General features: G+C 36.5%; 1 protein-coding gene across 1 annotated transcript in view; it reads right to left on the bottom strand.

Annotated features, from left to right (window-relative positions):
* The window catches only part of zdhhc9 (zDHHC palmitoyltransferase 9), a 36,400-nt gene that overhangs the window by 7,281 nt on the left and 10,845 nt on the right, over window positions 1–18,274 (bottom strand). The window contains exons 2-6 of the mRNA XM_032554723.1: window positions 12,829–12,989; window positions 6,848–7,006; window positions 2,954–3,091; window positions 2,008–2,056; window positions 559–661 (exon numbers count right to left, since the gene is read on the bottom strand). Coding sequence (XP_032410614.1) covers window positions 559–661; window positions 2,008–2,056; window positions 2,954–3,091; window positions 6,848–7,006; window positions 12,829–12,989 — 610 coding nt within the window. The remainder of the gene's footprint in view (window positions 1–558; window positions 662–2,007; window positions 2,057–2,953; window positions 3,092–6,847; window positions 7,007–12,828; window positions 12,990–18,274) is intronic.

Raw genomic sequence — 18,274 nt, 5'->3', positions numbered from 1 at the left:
AGAGTTCACACCTGAAAGATGCCGTTAGGATTTCTGATCACTGTCATCACAGACTTAAATAATTATCTACACTGCTTGCAAAATTTCAGAATTACCAAATGTTAAACATGTTTTCAGCTTGAATATTTTTTTTTATTTGAGAATAAAACATTTAGAAATACAGTTTAACAATTGTCAAATAAATAAAAAAGAGAGAAAAAAGCCTGAGAAAAACAAAAGAAACAGAAAAAAGGAAGAGACCATGAGAAAAAGGAAAAAGAAAAACAGAAAAGAAAGGAAGATGAAAGAAAGAGAAAGAAAAGAACAGTGAGAAAGAAAGAAAAAAAGAAAGAGAAAAGAAAGGAACAGAAAAAAGAAAAATGACAAAAAGGGAAAAGAACAAAGAAAAAGATCATAAAAGGAAAATTGGAAGAAACAAAGAAAGAAAAATCAAAAATAATGAGGAAGGAACAGAAAAAAGACGGAATAAGAGAAAGAGAAGAAGAGAGAAAAAAGGAGAAAATAGAAAAAGATATAAAGACAGAGAAGAAAGAAAGAAAAGGATCCTAAACCACTTACATCCTCGTTGGTGGTCTGGTTCAGAGAGATGAGGTACGTGTGGAAACCAGTCAGTCCCACCATCGACCACAGGGTGAAGAAGCACACCAGCACTTCCAGTACAGTGAGTTCCAGTTAAGAAAACCACAGCAGGTCTGAGTCATGGCCGCCGGTCAAACAGCGAACAGACGGCGACGTTAAAACAGCTGGAAGTTATTAAACGCCAACGGACGGATTCCTGCTCCTACAGAGAGATTTACGTTTAATTAAAGGTTATTTTCTTTATCGTTTAGTTTTATTTTGTTGTGACTTTTGTTTGTCTAATTCAGTTATTTATAATTAGTTTTTAGTGTGTTTGCTAGTTTTCATAATATTGTTTAGTTTCAGTTTAGTTTCTATAGTTATAATAGCAGTTTTAGATTTTTCATACTTTGCTTAATTTTTAGGTGCAGAATACAAAAAGCTAAAAGTGTTTTATTGTGATTATGTTTACACTGACAGGGTAAACATAATCACATAATCAAATATGCTGAAATAAGACATATTTTCAAAAACTATGTTTACCAACTGATTCTGGTGTTTTAGACCTTTGCTGTCAGGAGGATTATGGCGAACAGTAATTTACCAACAGGTGACGTGTGGTAAAAAACAAAAAGCATCAATTTCACATCAGTTTGAAAGGCTAATAAATAGATATTAAGAACGAGAACAAAGGTTATTATATTTATAATTTCTGCATGTTTTAGTTACTCTTTATTAATGGACGGTATAGTTCCAGTAGTTTTTGCTCCATTACTTACCGTTTTTGTTCATTTCAGTTGATGAAAATGTTTTCTCAGTTTCAGATTTAGTTATTTTGTTAGTTTTAGTTATCTAATAACTTTTCTTCAAACCTTTTTGACCATCTTGGAGTAGCGAGGATATTCTACCTCTCTAAGCCGTGTCGTAAAACTTGTCAGGAACCAAATGGGACCAAACATTTGTAACCGATTATTCATTTGTAGCTCTTCATTTACAAGCCAAAAAGAAGAAACAGTTTGGAACAGATGCTAATGTCGAAGAAACTCAATTGCACAATTTCCATTAAATAGGAAATGTAATTAAAATCACAAGTGAACAAGTTTTTTATGCAATATATGAGTAAAAAACAAGCAGCGCCATCTTCCTCCTGCCACTTCCTGTCGTAATTTATTGTAGTTTTCGTGTTTCGTGTGGTTGTTGATAACATGACTTGTGTGAAGTGAAGAAAGTGTTTCGATTGCAGTTTAGCAAAACACACTAATTTCGATAAACCAAAAAAAAATCATCCTAGCGCAAAAACCTGTTATTGAAAAAGTTTATTTCTAAATTGCCGTGTGAAGGAAACAAGGAACGGACAAACGGAGGAACAAAGGAAGGAAGAAAGTTCTTGATTTCCTTAAAACACGGCGCGCACACAAACATAAAATGTATTCATATTTAAAAGGATATGTTCCAGGTGTTTCCTTCAAGGTGCTCAGAAAACCTTGATCCACAGAGCCTGAGCACAAAGAGAGACAGACAGGAGAACCAGGGAGGTAAATGTGCTGAAACGTACAACTCATACATACAGTATGGCATTAAAGGGGATTTATTATACAAAATCCATATTTTGCACATTTTAGTACTTACATTTGGGTTTCTACTGCTCCTAAAAACCCTTAAAGCACTTTAAAAAAAAACCACCAGACAGTTTTTGGCAATAAGTTATTGTTTTCTTGGTGTTTGGAAGATGAGCTATTTCAAAAACCTCCAGGTTGTTAAGTCACAATCGACAGGCACTGCGTTGTTACCTAGCAACCAGCAGAGCTCCAGCACATTTGGTCAGCTGGTTTTACCGCTGTATGTGATGTACAATGGCTGCTGGAAAAGACAAAACAACGTACTATCCAGAAACTACTTTCTGCATTCTTGTTGGTTATGCAGGAGGCCCTACTTCTGCTTTTCAAATATGTACATGTGTATTTTTATGATGTAAAGAAGTTTTGACCGCCTTGTTGTTGAAATGTGCCGAATGAATAAACTTGACTAACTGATGTGTTAGCAGCCATTTTCACGGGTGAGTCTAAACGTTAAGTTTGGGGGCGTGGCCAGCAGCAGCTTATTTGGATTTAAAGTGACAGGACGCCCTAAAAAAGCTCATTCTGAACAGGCAGAACTGACGACTGAAATCTCATTTTCTAAAAAATTTTTTTGTGCAAAAAATGTACTGAAAAATGTTTTGTATCGCCACGTTTTCCTTTAAAATAAGAAGGTCAAAGGAAAACTACTTTCAGTACAACAAAAGCAGCACAATCTCATGAGGTTGCTTCTGATGCAACATGAACTATCAGCTGCTGCTAAGCTCCTGTTGCATCACGTCCTTCCAGATCTGCCACATTCCTGCCGCCGTACTCACGCATGACGACGTGGACGATGTTGAAGGCGAAGATGTAGATGGTGAGCAGGGACAGCGTCAGGGTGAACAGGTAGAAGTACCTGTAGTTCCTCTTGCCCACGCAGTTGCCCACCCACGGACAGTGGTGATCAAAACGGTCTGAAAGCAACAGCAACAACATTCTCTGTTAATATGTGAAAACAACAAACTGAGTTGTTGTTACAGAAATTGAATGTGTGAAAAATTACTCCAGGTTTCTGTGAATCTGGAGTCTAAAAATAGTTTTCTTCCTCCTCCGTGTTTGGAGCGAAGCCAGAGGAAAGCAGGGTCGAAACGCACAACAGGGAAAAACATTACTGCACTGATGTTTCCCCCAGTTTCACAGCAAGAAAACACATTCAGTTTACACCAACTATTGTCTTCTAGAAGATAAAACATGCTGGTAAACCCCAAATTTCAATATTTTTATCCAGTTTAACTTTTACTGTGATATAATTTATTTATTTTTAGGCATTTAACATCTTTAACCTTATATGTTCCTCAAGGGCTTCAGATTTAAACAGAAGTTCAAACACTTTTTAAAAGTTACACAGCAGGGAGAGAGGAATAGTTTGATTTAGGTTTATTTTATTTTATTTATTTTTTAAATCAAGGGCAATTTGACACAAATTTAAATTACTCATCAACAAACTTGAATTACTTTCTAGACTGAGGTTCACAATAAAATTGTAATTACATTTAAATCAAAGAAGCTTTAAGTATGCAAAAGGAAAGAAAGAAAGAAAGAAAGAAAGAAAGAAAGAAAGAAACTTAATAAAATTAGCGAAGGAAAAAAGGAAGGAACAACAGAATGAAAGAAGAAAGGAAAGAAGGAATGAAGAAACAAGGGAAGAAAGGAACAAAGCAAAAACTCTAGCTAGGGAGGAAGGAAGGAAAAAAGGAATAAAGGAGGAAGAAACAAATGAAAAAAGAAAAGAAGGAAGAAAGAAAGGAACAATAGAATGAAAGAAGCAAGTAAGAAAGAAAGAGACAAAAGAAGAAGGAAGGAAGGATGAAAGAAAGGAAAAAACAAACAAGGAACACAGGAAGGAACGACAGAACAAAAGAAGCAAAGAAGGAAGAAAGAACAGAAGGAAGGAAGGAGGAAAGGAACAAAGGAAGGAAGCTGAAAGAGGAAAAGTAGAAAACTAGAGAGATAAAGGCAGAAGACAAAAAGGACAAAACAGAAAGGAGGACACTAGGAAGGAAAGAAGATGAGTAAAGAAAGACAGGAAGGATACTAGGGAGGTAAGAAAGGAGGGCAGAGGGAAGGAAAGATAGACAGTAAAGGAGGACAAAGATCAAGGGAAGGTATTAAAAAAGGTAGGAAGGAGACAAAGTAGGAGGCAAAGAAAGAAACAAGAGAGACAAGGAGTTAGGAAATAAGGACACAAGGCTAGAAGGAGACTATGAAGGAATAAATGAAAGTAATTTTTACTGCTGTTCTGTTGCTGTTTAATCAGATTTCTATTAATAACTGAGTTCAGTCTGACTGTTGCTGAGCCTCAGACGGCTAACAGTCGTCTAAACAAACCCGGATCTCACCGGGTCACTTGCTGAACGAAGCCACAGCATCACAGGAACGTTTTACGTATTTAATATCACATTAACATCGATCTGCTCAAAGCCCCGTCCACCTTGAAAAGAAAAACCATCTTCCAGTTCGCCTAGCAACAGCAGCCACTTACAGGCTGAGAGCAGCTAACAGGGTTTCTGATTGATGCAGCGTCTATCTGAGGCCCACAGAGCAGCAGGAGGGTAATCGCTCACACTTGAGGAAAGTTCACTTTAAAACTGCAAACACCGCACTTCCTTCACAATCAAATTTAACTTCACTTAAACCCAAGATTTATTCGGTTTCAAACGGACAGTGGTGGATCACAAAAGCAGGATTTGCTCCTCTTTGGTTTGGTCAAACATTAAAGGTGACCTTGAACAGGTTGAGAGAAATCTAAGGGCTAAACAAAACATTCATAAATTTTTTTTGCACAAAATTATTTTTCAACAATGAGATTTTAGTTCTGCCTATTTGAGGTGCTTAATGGCCTCTGCCACTTTAAATCCAGATAAGATGCTGCTGGCCGTGCCCTCAATACGTGAAAATGGCTGCAAACCGACGCACAATTATGGAACTGTCCATCTTTGAAAAGCAAAAGTATAGCCTCCTGCACAACCAACAAGAATGCATTAAGTTGATAATTCAACAATAAAATACTTCTCTTTTCCAGCAGCCATTGTACAGCACATACAACTGTAAAACCAGTTGACCAGACGTATTGAATCTCAGTTTGGGTTGCTAGGTAACGGGGCTGGGCTTTATTAAAGGCTTTATTTAAACGTTTAGTGCTTTTCTGGCAACTATTGCGAAATAATTTTCCTCTGAATACTTTCTAAAAATTTGCCAAATATGAAAAGCAGCTCAAAATGTAACCACTCGCCCAAAGCTGTTGTTTCTAGTCCAACAGCCCAAACCAGCTGACCAAATGTGCTAGAGTTCCGCTTGGGTTGCTAGGTAATGGGGCTGGGCTTGGCTGGGGTTGCTAGGTAACGGCACACTGCCCATTGAATGTGATTCATCTGAAAGTTTTTAAGCAGCTCATTTACCAGACACCAAAAAACATTAAAGTTATTGGTAAAATAAGACTGGGTGGTTTTTTAAGCACTTGAGTTGCTTTAGAAGCAGCAGAAACTCAAATGGAACCATAAAAATATGCAAAATATGAATTTTGCATAATAGGTCCCCTTTAACCTAGAATGAATACGATTCCTCCAAGTTAACAGCGACTGAGGCGTGTCGCTGTGCAATGGCAGGATCTCCACAGCAGGTGCACACAGATGAACTAGTGTTCACAATGACTCAGCGTTTATTCCCTCACTGAGGCGCCACTGTCTCCTCTCATATCGCCCACGACTCCAAGGCTTCCTTCAAACACAGCCCTCAATCATCAGCAGCCAAATCACTTTTACTTTTCGAGGTCAGGAGGTGACACGCTACAACAGCTCCAAACTCAACACGGGTGGGGTCACAGGTCAAACCTTCATCGCGCAAAGCACAGACTGCAACTCTTAGAACTTCCACCCCGTCTGCTTAGTTCAGCGTTTATTTTTAAAGCTTTTGAAATTATTTTATGAATGCTGATATGTCTGCAGGCAATTTTCCTCCCAAATCTCTCTTCCTTTAACTATTTCTTACTCAAATAACCCATTTCACCTGGCTTATAGTTTTACCATTAGCTTCTGCTAAATATCCTGTTGGTGTAGTGCTTCAGAATTGGCTTTTGCAAAATATTTTGTTGATGTAGCAATTAAGCGTTAGCTTCTGAGAAATACCCTGTTAGTGTAGCACTTTAGCATTAGCTTCAAAGAAATACCTTATTGGTGTAGCGCTTTGCCATTAGATTCTGCTAAATATCCTGTTGGTGTAGTGCTTTAGAATTGGCTTTAGTAAAATACCTGGTTGATGTAGCAATTTAGCGTTAGCTTCTGACAGATACCCTTTTGGTGTAGCACTTGAACATTCGTTTTCACTAAATATCTTGTTGGTGTAGCACCTTAGCATTAGAAGATCTAATGTTTATGATTAATGCTTTAGGGTTATTGCAACTATCTTTAAGTTGGCAGTGTCCTCCACTAGTTTAGAGGTAGACCTGTTTATCTTCTAAATTAATATCGATTAGACATTAATTTCATCGTAACAAACATAATTTACTTTTTTTCAGCGTAATGGAAATGTGTGGTTGACGCTTAATTGGATGAAATAGTGTAGACATTTTTTGAGACTGGTTTGATGTTTGACAACCAGTGGTACTGGTTAGCTTTTGAACGTTAAAGTGATTTAAAGCAGCTAATTTCTGCAGCACAGCTGAGATGACGCACCAACGCAGTTGTCACAGATGCTGCAGTGAGAGGCTCGCGGAGGCCGGAAGATCTTGCAGGTGTAGCAATACTTGAGCTTGACGATCTGGTTGTTGATCTGAACGTTACGGATTCGAGGTGGAGGTCGCTGCCCAGAAGGGACGTTCCCATTCGCTGCTTCTGTGAATTAAAACAAAAACAAGATGTCAACACACTGACAGATCATAGTGACTTTGTTTTTTGTCGGTTCTGGTGTTGTTGCTAAAGGCTCAATGTGTTGCTTTTGGAGATTTTTCAGCCAACTTCATGTTGTCAGACTGGTTCTATTTAAGTAATTATGGTTTCTACAACCTGGCAATAATCAAGCTTAGGTGAAATTGAACTCAGATTTTCAAAACACTAACCAATAGCAATTATTTCATAATTTACCAAAGGAGAAGGAGTTATTTTCACAGTGGAACTTCTGTGATAATAAAGTAAATCGTTACTTGAAAACTGCATTAACTGTTTACTTTAACATGTCTGATACGAAGTTTACATGATATGAAGCATTGAAGTTTGACAAAAAAGCAAAACCAGAAAAAAACTAACCAAATAAATCTACTGAAGAAGATTAGACCCACTAAAAAAAAAAAAAAAAAAAAGTAGAATTCAGATTTTTAATTCTGAATTCTGAAATTTCTTCTCAAAATTTTGATATTTTTTTCTTAAAATTGTGACATTTCTTTGTAGAATTGTGATATAGTTTCTTGGAATCCATCCATCCATTTTCTTGTCCTTAGTGGGGTCAGGAGCTGCTGGCGCCGATCTCCAGTTTCTAGGAATTCTGACCAATTTTAGAATTTTAACTTTTTTCTTCTTTTTTTTTCAAAATTGTGACATTTCTTCTTGGAATTGTGTCAGTTTCTCAAAATTCTAACTTTTTTCCTCAGAATTTACATTTCTTCTTAGGATTTTGACATTTTGCTCAAAAATTGGAACATAGTTTCTCATAATTCTGACTTCAATTTTAAAATTACCACTTCTTTTCTCAGAATTCAGACTTTTTTCCTCAGATTTGTGACAATTCTTCTTAAAATTCTGACTTTTTTCCTCAAAATTGTGATATTTTCTTCTCAGAATTGAAATTTTTTCTCAGAATTATGTCTGTGGTTTTAGAACTCAGACATTTCTTCTTTTGATTCTTGTGAGACCAAAAGTCAGAATACTAAGGAATAAAACAGCACAATTTTGAGAAAAAACATCAGAATTTAAAAATTAAAGTCAAAGTTCTGAGAAAAATCATCAAATTTTTTCCTTATTTTTCAGTTGCCCTGATTCTCTTCCAAAGAAATTTTATATTTGATTGACAGCTTATTATTTCTGATTATGCTTTGCTGCAGAAGCCAGGAGGTGGACTAATGATCACAAGGCTGCAAACTCAGATCCCTCAAGAGAGAAACCGCTGTGGAGAATCGACCATTAAGTTGCTTCAATGAGCAGACAAGAATTACCTCTTAATGGGAAAGAGCAAGCATGCCCACATGAATTTCTGGAGATGCATTAAGATTAAAAAAAATTATATTAGAGGAAGTTAATTCTCTCAGCTGGAGAAAGCACACAGACAAGACAATAAAAGTGACTCTAATTTAAACTAATAGCGTATTACCATTTGTTTACAGCCTTCAGTAGAGGATATCTGCCATGTAAAGTGGTTTTTGCACGAATAAGTCAGACTCATTATGAGGCATTGAAATGGTGAACAGATTTTTTCTGACAGTAAGCGATAACCAATATTAATCATCCAAATAAAGCTGGAGAAGGGCCTTCGAGAGGAACTGGGAATAAATTTGAGAGAGGGATTGATGCCACTCCCAAGGGAGGCCGGGCTCAATCTGCTGGAGGCGTCACAGAGAGGAAACAGTTTCCTAGGATTAGAAACCCTCCTCAGGAACGCCACCAGCAGGACGAGGGACAGAAACACGCAGGCTGCAGCAGCGACATCAAAATGTCTGCCTGGTTATTAAAATGGCTTTTTAAATAGAAATAGAAATACAAATAGCTAAGCTAAGCTAAGCTCAGATGGGATGCACTAGAAAATAGACACACTGCAAAAACGCAAAATCTTATTTTTGGACTAGTTTCTAGTACAAATATCTTAGGACAAAAACTAACTTATAAGTTACATCTCAGCAAGATACAGGACTTTATTTTAAGTAAATAATTCCTCAATATTGATGAAAACCTACTAGTTTCTTATGCAAATTATTTCACTTACAACATGAGAAAAATGTTTTACTATAAGAAAAATAATCTGCCAGAGGAACTAGTTCTTTTTCATTAATATTAAGGATTATTGACTCAAAACAAGATTCTAAATCTCACTGAAAAACTACTATTAAGTTAGTTTTGTCTTATTTCATCTGTAGTAAGATATTTGAAACAAAAACCAGAGCGAAGTTACTTGGTAAGATTTTGTCTTTTTGTAGTGTAGCAACTAGATGGTAGGTCAGGCTTTTAAAGATCTGTGATTGGCCAGAGAACTGCAATCGTTGCACTCCTAATGATTATTCAGGTGTAATCTATATCCATTAGGAGATTAAGTATTACTTTAGTGTTAACATGGAAGCCAAATAATATTTTGGAAAGTTAAATGTGTAATTTTGCTGCAGATGGCATAGAAGCTGATGTCCACTAATTAGTAAAAAATATATAAATATATATGTTTGAATAAAATACAATCCTGTCACATGAATTGTGAAATGTCCTTTCAGTTATAGATTAAAAGATGTGCCACTTTTTGGGAAAGTGAAAAAACGTTTTTTCTTTTTTTTTCACTTTAAGCTGCAACACAAGAGGAAAAAGATTTTCTGTTTTCAATTTAATAAAATATTATCTAACGTAATGGCATGAAACTAAGGCAGTGGTGTAATAATAACCAAAGCCAAAGGTATGGAAAGGTAAGGCCATCGCTCTTGGTTTAAAACAAACAAAGAGCCAAGATTCACACAGCAGAAAAAAGAAGGAATGGTGGATTATTAAAAAAGCCCTGAAATCCAGAATTATATAATTTACTGAGCAATTGCTGCAGGTGTAGCTTGAACAGGAATTTCAGGTCAGTGTGAGGACTTCTGTAAAATCCTTCATGTAACCTGCTGCAACAATCTGTAGCTGGTCCATTAGGGTCATCAGGGCCGCAGCAGAACTGTCATCCTACACGCAGCGTGAGTCACCATCATAATGAGAGCAGCAAACCCGTCTTCAGAGGGCTGCATGCCTCCGCTCGCTCTTTACAGCGAGTCCCTTAACTCTGCTGCTCCGCTTCACAGTCCAGAGTTTCTCCACAGTGAAACTTAAGCACATTTCCATTAGGACTGGACAACAACAGATTCAGAGCTGCACTGCATTCTGGGAGATGTAGGCAGAGGAAAAGGCTTTTACCAACGTTTCATTTCCCTGTGGGAGCAATAAAGTATTTTTGAATTTGAATTCGAGTCAGCTCACTCGCTCACTCACTCCTCGGTTACCTAGCAACTCACTCGCTCACTCTTTGGTTACCTAGCAACGACCTGTTTCTTACACAGCAGCAGTTTAAAGTTCCGCCACTGTGTCTCATAACTGCTTAAAAATTTTAAAAAACTACAGCGTGAAGTGAAAACTGGAAAGGTTACACCACCAGTTCAGTTGTATTTCAGATGTTTAAACAAAAAACAAATCAATAATTATCAATATCATCTGAAAATAAAACGCTTTGGAATTGAGCTTGTCACATCAGATCCTGATAACTCAAAGCTTTTTTCTTATTAAAACGTTTTTCTTGTTGACTGTAGTGCTGTAATTAGACAGAAATTCTCGTAACCTGGACCTAATACAACTCGCACGAGGGATGAGTGAAATAAAAGTCACTTTTTGAAAAAGTGTTTATGTTAGAAAAGAAAACAAGCCAAAAAAAGTTACTTAAAATGGATCCGAGATGAAAAGAAAAAAGAGATTTTATTTTTAAAACATATTGCCCAGCTTTATAAGGGAGTAACTAGAAAAACACGTTTCTAACATAAGAAGCATGATAAACAAAAAGATGTGGTTCTGCCTGTTTGATGCCAAATAAACCGATCTGAAACATTTATTCCTCATAAATACTTCTAGTTTGAATCACTAAAATTTTTCCCAGGTAAAGATGAGGAAAAACATGCTGATGTCACTCCTGTAGCTGCCCTTAAATGCCTGATCATAAAGGTTTGGTACAATCAGTAAAGGCCGAGAGCAAACTCCAGCGATTTTAAAGACAGGTGTTATGTAAAATTGTTTTCATGAAGCCATTATAATTTGGCTTAAATGCAAATTAACACTGTGAATCACAGAGAAAGTTTCTAAACATGGCTCTTTGTTCACACATTTTTACAGTAAATTTGTAGCTTTTTTCCTACATTTTAACACGTTTCTGCACACTTGTCCTTTAAAAGTTAATAATTAGCAGACTTGTACCTCTGATCACACAAGCAGCTGTAACATTACTAATCAGCTGGTCATGTTTGTTTTGCCCTGTCAAACCAAAGACATTACACTCCTTTCTACTTATCTTGTGGCAAACTGGAGCCACAGATCATGAGCAAATATATAAACATTACCAACCTGTCAACCTTCTCGCCAATTCAGTGGGAAGTTTTGTCCAAACGTTTGACTGGTAGTGTTTATATACATATAAAACTCTGGAAAATATTAGGAAACCGCTTAAAATTATCTGATTTTACTCTTTATAGGTAATGTTTAAGTAAAATTAACATTGTTCTTTCATTCTATGAACTACTGACAACATGTCTCTCTTACTATCAAACCTTCTGAGTTTTCTGGCTGAAGTTTATGACTTGTTTTTTTCTACAATGGCCCTAATACACCACATTAAATTTTGCATGTTTGAAAGAAAAATTTCTAGTTTTCAGTTTCTTTTGGGCTCAATTGAATACATTTATTTTCAGTAATAAGAACTGGATTTGGGTCACTTTGTTTCAAAACGCTTGCTATATTTAGCCAAGTTTAGCAAAGGTGGCTTCTCAGTACACCTTGGATTAAGTATTTTGGTATTTGTCGGTTCTTGGAAAATAGCGCACGATGTTTCCAACTCTCCACATTTTAGTTTTTTAAGTAACTGAAACTTTTCTGAATTTGAAATTTCATCAGCTAAGAGATGGAAGCAGATCTGGTTGCTTATTAGCCAGCTACTACAGATTATTCACATTTGTTTATGAGGAAACACATGGACATTTAATCAGAACTGTCTAAACCATTGTGTGTTTTTAGTGACATATGACCAACATTTAAACAGTTTAGGATATTTTTATGGGCCATACAAAACATGTTCATTAATTTTTTTAAGAAAATCATTCTTAGATCATGAAATTTTAGTCTGATCAGTTCTGACTGTTTTGAGCTGTTTTAGGACCTCTTGTTACTTTAAATCCAAATAATCTGCTGCTAGCCACGCCCCCAACTCAACGTTTACACTCGCATGTGAAAGTGGCAGCAAACAGATGGACAATTATACAACTGCACATCTATGAAAAGCAGAAGTGGAACCTCCTACACAACCAACAAGAAAGCAGCAAGTGGCTTCTGGAGTATAAGTCAACAACAAAACACTTTTCTTTTCCAGCAGCCATTGTACAGCGGATACAGCGGTAAAACCAGATGACGAAATGTGCTGGAGCTCAGCTTGGGTTGCTAGGTGACGGAGCTGGGGTTGCTAGGTAACGTCGCAGTGCTTGTTGATTTTGACTTAATAATTGGGAGATTTTTGAAACTGACCAAAAAACAGCTGGGTATTTTTTAAAGTGCCTGGGTTCCTTTTAGAAGCAGTAGAGACACAAATGGAAATATATAAACATGCAAACCGTGAAATTTGCATAATAGATCCTCCTACACAGTTAAAAAATCCATTGGCTCCATTAGCTAAGCTGAGTTCACGTTCAGATGATTATTTTTTACATTTTTCCCCTCTGAGAATGAAGACGAATGCATCTACTGACCGATTTCCATCTCTATGAAGTTGGCCTCCTCTGGAAGGGCCCGCGGCAGGACCCCAGGGTCGCTGAAGCTCGTCCTCAGCAGCATGGCTATGACGAACAGGAAGAGCAGCACGGCAAAAACTGGGATGGCAGGAGACAGGTGGACGGCCAGGTACGGACACCTGCACAGAAAAGGAGCACGACAAAAAGTGTTGCTCTAGTTGGAAATAATACAATATGTGCATTTATGAACTCTGAGTTTGAGGAATTAAAACTTTTAACTGGTAAATCAACACCTTGGATTAGGAAACAAGATTATGTGGTATAAAAAATTCGGAAGATTCACTTTTATTTTATTTTTTTACCCCTCCAGGGGGTCCTCTGTGGGCTCCAGTGTCCCCCCCCCACGAAAGCAGGCTGACAGGAATGGGGAAGGAGGGGAGGGAAGACACGCGGCAAATGTCGCCTGGTCCGGGAGTCGAACCCGCGACGGCCGCGTCGAGGACCCAAGGCCTCCAAATATGGGTCGCGCTAACCCCCACGCCACCACGGCACTCCCAAGATTCACTTTTAGTAAAAATAAAATTACAGTAAATACTCATGACTTAACTTGTTCACAATTATATGAGCCCCTTGAATAATTGGAGGGTTTTTCAAATGACTTATTTTATAGACACCAAAAAAATAAAGTTATTACAAATTTTAAAAAAACAGCCAGATGTTTTTATTTTTTGTAAGTGCTGGGTTGGTTTTAGAAGCAGTAGATTTCTAAATGTTCAGGATCCATACATCATTTCCCGTTTTACTACCAAAACAAGGTGTTACTTTGTATTGGTCTAAAGTAAAGAAACCCAATAAACATGGAAATCTCATGTTGTAATCGGGATTATAATAGTTTTTCATTACACTTTAGTTTTTTTTCCTTTTGACTCTTTGTTTGTCTGATTCAGTTTGTTTTTAGAGTGTGTTTGCTAGTTATTAGTTAAATATTGTTTACTTTAGTTTCTATTAGTTATAGTCGTCGTTTTAGTTTTTTCATACTTTGGTTAATTTTTAGAAGCAGAATTACAGAAAGCATTTTATTGTGGTTTTCTTGCATCGATTGGGTAATGAATACTTAACAGAGTTAAACTCTGACGTTTCTCCAACTTTTTAAGATATTTAAAGGACAAGCGTTAAGTGTCAACAAGGTGAGAGTGGTGTGCCATAAATTGCCAATAACTGATGTAAACTGCATGTGTGGAAAAAAAATTAAATCAATTTCACCACAATAATATATAGATCTATATAGATATATAGATATTATACCCATAATTTCAGTAGGTTTCAGTTTTATAAACGTTCAATATTTAGCTGAGTTAGTTTTTCTCCATAAATTATTGTTTTTAACAAAAATTATTTCTCAGTCTCAGTTTTATTTAACCATAAAACTGTGGTTGTAATTAGAGATGCACCAAACCGATATTAATATCTGTATTGGTCACAATATTGAAAAAAATTCTAGATCAAGTATTGATGACAATGTGCCTGATTCATAAGGGCAGATCTATTCAATCCAATTCTATACTCATGATTTATTGATTTTACATTATATTTAAATTTCTAATTGCACTTTCTGAACCATTTGATTTGTAGCAATTTATTTTTTACATTTTCGAAAGAGGTAGTCAACCTTCAGCGTCTTCATTATTATTATATATTCTCTTATACTCCTAACTGCCCTGATTGAACAAATTAAAGTTGTTTTTACATGTTTGCTTTTGAAGCTATTGGTGTATTTAAGTGAGCTGTACTGGTGCAGAGTTAAGAAAAATAATTTTGTAATTCAGTACATTTGTGTCTGTGTCTAAAAACCATAAAGTCCCCAGCTGCAACGTGACTAAATGTGAAAAAGTTTACGTACAAACACAACAAACACTATCCTCTCGGCGAGGTCGCACCAGAACAGAAACACTCCGATCTGCTGCTTTAAGCATGAGGTCGTGACCTTTTAACCGGACCTCACAGCTGTGTATAAACAGGCCGCAGCCCTTTTCCCTGGCGGACAACATGGTTGGTATCAGCATAGCTCTGGTAGTCGGTCCAAGCGGGCCGAGAGCCAGCAGGACTCCTCTGAACCTGCCTGCTGCTTGGTAACAGATGGCAGCTGCAGAGCAAAGTGCTGCAGCATAGCAGCAGCACCTACAAAGCTCCTGAATGCTGATATTAATACTCAAACTGCTTCATCTCTGTTCAATGTATATTCATAATGCAAAGTTAATGATGCTCCACAGAACGGAGACGCTTCCTGAACAAGAAAAACACTTTTACAGCATCTGACGTATCTGCCTGCACACAGAACCATCATGAATAAATTTAACATAATTTGACTATTCATTGTTAAGGTCAGAGAAATGAAGTTATGTTGTGCGCTAAAGGATAAAGTTAATGACTGTAGTTTGGGTTACATCTTTCCTGACTTTCCAATTTAACAATCGCATCACTAATCAGCTTATTCAGTACATTCAGGTCTGTCATAAAAAATAAAAGGTATGAGCAGCAGAATACACACACGAAAAAAATAGACATAAAAACAGTAGTACAGTTATTTTAATAATCAATTATTCTGAAGACTAATTGATTAATCAGATAAAAACATTCCCACATTATATAGAGTTTTCATTTAGCCACTTAAACATTTTTATGCAATCTTAGAAATGCATTAAAAGATGCAAATAAAAAACTTGAATTCTTCTTTTGCACAGGATTTCATTTGTATTATTTCACCTTAAATATTATTTGCACCTTAAACATTTACTATCGTTTTCGGAAAGGTTTTGTTCAACAATTTCATCTTTTTTAAGATCCCATTAGGGAAACAATTCACAATTTTGATCTCAAAGGTGCCACAAAATCTGTAATTTCAGACGACAATGATAATAAAAAAAACATCCCAACATCCTGGAGGGACCGTCTGTCTCATCCAGCCAGGATTTCCATTTCCACAACAAACTTAGCTAACAGGAAACAGCTTAGTCAGCAAAACACCACAAACCACAGTCCATGTGATTAGCTGCAACCGCAGAGACGTCAGCATACTGGAGAAACGACCAGCTCCCAGTTCCACCAGTCTGAGCCTCTGCAGCATCTCCCCACCACTAATGGGAAGCAGCAGCAGAGTCGGATCGATAGAAACTTCCACTGTGCGAGCAGGACGACCAAGCGGGTGATTCCTGTAATAATAACCGTCAGGAACTGGAGTCACGCTCCATCATCACTTCCCATCAGCCCCTCCTCCGCTGAGCGCCGCCGCCGCTGCCTTCAGCTGCCGAGGAGCCGGCGAGTTAATCAGCAGAGATCCAGCAAAACTGGATTTAGATTGTTTGCAAGATGAAATGTTTTCTCATCAACAGAGATGGGTGGCAACTAGTTACATTTACTCAATTACATTTACTTGAAAGAAAATTTAATGTTTCTAAGCTGTACTTTTCAGTTTTTCTTGAGTAATTTTATTATAAAGTATCTCTACTCTTACTTGAATAAAATTTATAGATTTCTTACCCACTGGATGAAAAACAAACATGTTTTATTGAAAAATGTTCTTATTTTTTGTTACTAATATGAATTATTGTCATTTTGTCCTGAAGAAAAACATTTAAATGTAACTTTATATTTTAGTTCATCTGATAATGTAATTTTTAAATATTAAATGATTAATAATTTGATCAATTACTCAATACTTGAGTAGACTTTTTACCAAATACATTTTTGAGTAATTTCTTGGACGGCTACTTTTTACTTGAGTAAAAATATATTGAAGTAGTTCTACTCTTACTTGAGTACAATTTTTGAGTACTCTACCCTCCTCTGCTCATTAATCAGTTAAAACTGCACTCTATTTGTAGAGAGCTTAATAGTAGCACTACTTCAACATATTTTTACTCAAGTAAAAAGTATTTGGTAAAAAGAAAGGATTCCTCTTTCACTATGCCGAGGTTTAGTATCAGCCGATACCGATCCGATCCAGAAAAAAAGCTGAATTGACTTCAAACTTTTATTTTTTTCTTTTAACACAGACATAAATGTCCTGAAATACAAATTTACCTGCATCAGTACAGCACAATTAAATACACCAATAGCTTCTCAAGTTTGGTCAAACACAGAATTGGGTGGTAACTAATTACATTTACTCAAGTAACTTTTTGAAAAAAATTACTTTTAGAAGTATTTTTACTACGCTGTACTTTTCAGTTCTTCTTGAGTAATTTTATTATAAAGTATCTCTGCTCTTACTTGAGTAAAAATTCTGGATTTTTTACCCACTGAATGAAAAACAAACATGTTTTAACCTGAAATTCACCACAAACAGAGACACACCTGCACTTTCTGTTACATTTTCATCCGTTTTTTATTGAAAGAAAATGATTTGGAAAAATTTACCTGATTTTGTTATTTTTTTGTTAGTTATATGAATTATTGTCACTTTGGTTTTTAAAATTTCCACTTAACTTTATATTTCGGTCCGTCTGATGATGTAATTTTTGAACATTAAATGACTGATAATTTGATCAGTTACTCAGTACTTGAGCAAACTTTTTACCAAATACTTTTTACTTTTACTTGAGTAAAAATATGTTGAAGTATATTTTTGGGATACTCTGTCCTTCTCTGCTTGTACGTTCCATCTCAAACCTACCAACATGTAAAATTGTCTCATTTAAATCGCCTTAACAGTTTAAAATGTGTTGGACTTTTGTTGGCGGGCTTTGAATGAGCCGTTGGGTGAATTTCATAATCTGCATCAGAACCAGGTGAGCTGGTTCTTCCCGTTTCCACTCATTGTGCCAAACACAACAAACCTGCTGCTGCGTGAAGCTCCTACACAAAACATGTTGCGTCACAGGTTTTATTTATATCCCTCAGAGAGTGGGACGTTTACTTTAGCAAATAGTAAATATAAATAGATCGTTTTTCTTTGCACATACATATTTCTACATTTCACACAAAGACCTTCACAAGCCAGGCTCGCTTCCTGGAAGCTGAACAACTGAACAAACGCTTTCTTACAGCTGTTATTTTTAAACCTTATCAGGGGTTCAGGCGTTTTTCAGAGTGATATGAAGATTTATTTTTAAACAGTCATCATAAAACACTCAGGAAACGTAGCAAAGTGTTACAGAGACTCGTCTTCATAGAGTACTCTGGTCTGGAGCCGGCGTGTTAATCTGACGGCGCTTTCTTTTCTTTTTCTCTCACCTGTCGAACTTTTGAACCATCAACATACACTGCCTGGCCAAAAAAAAAGTCGCCACCTGGATTTAACTAAGCAAATAGGCACAAGCCTCCTATTGGATAAGTACTGCATAGGCGATTATCTTTCAGCTGGCAACAAGTTATTTAACCCCAGCTGATGCAATGAGTAACTCCTCATTTCTTAAACAACCATGGCAAAAGACACATCCTGTGGTCGTGGAAAAGACGTTAGTCT

This window comes from Xiphophorus hellerii, chromosome 23 (genome assembly GCF_003331165.1).
Source record: "Xiphophorus hellerii strain 12219 chromosome 23, Xiphophorus_hellerii-4.1, whole genome shotgun sequence".
In the NCBI taxonomy this organism is placed as follows: Eukaryota; Metazoa; Chordata; class Actinopteri; order Cyprinodontiformes; family Poeciliidae; genus Xiphophorus; species Xiphophorus hellerii.
This window is presented reverse-complemented; position numbering and strand designations above follow the sequence as displayed.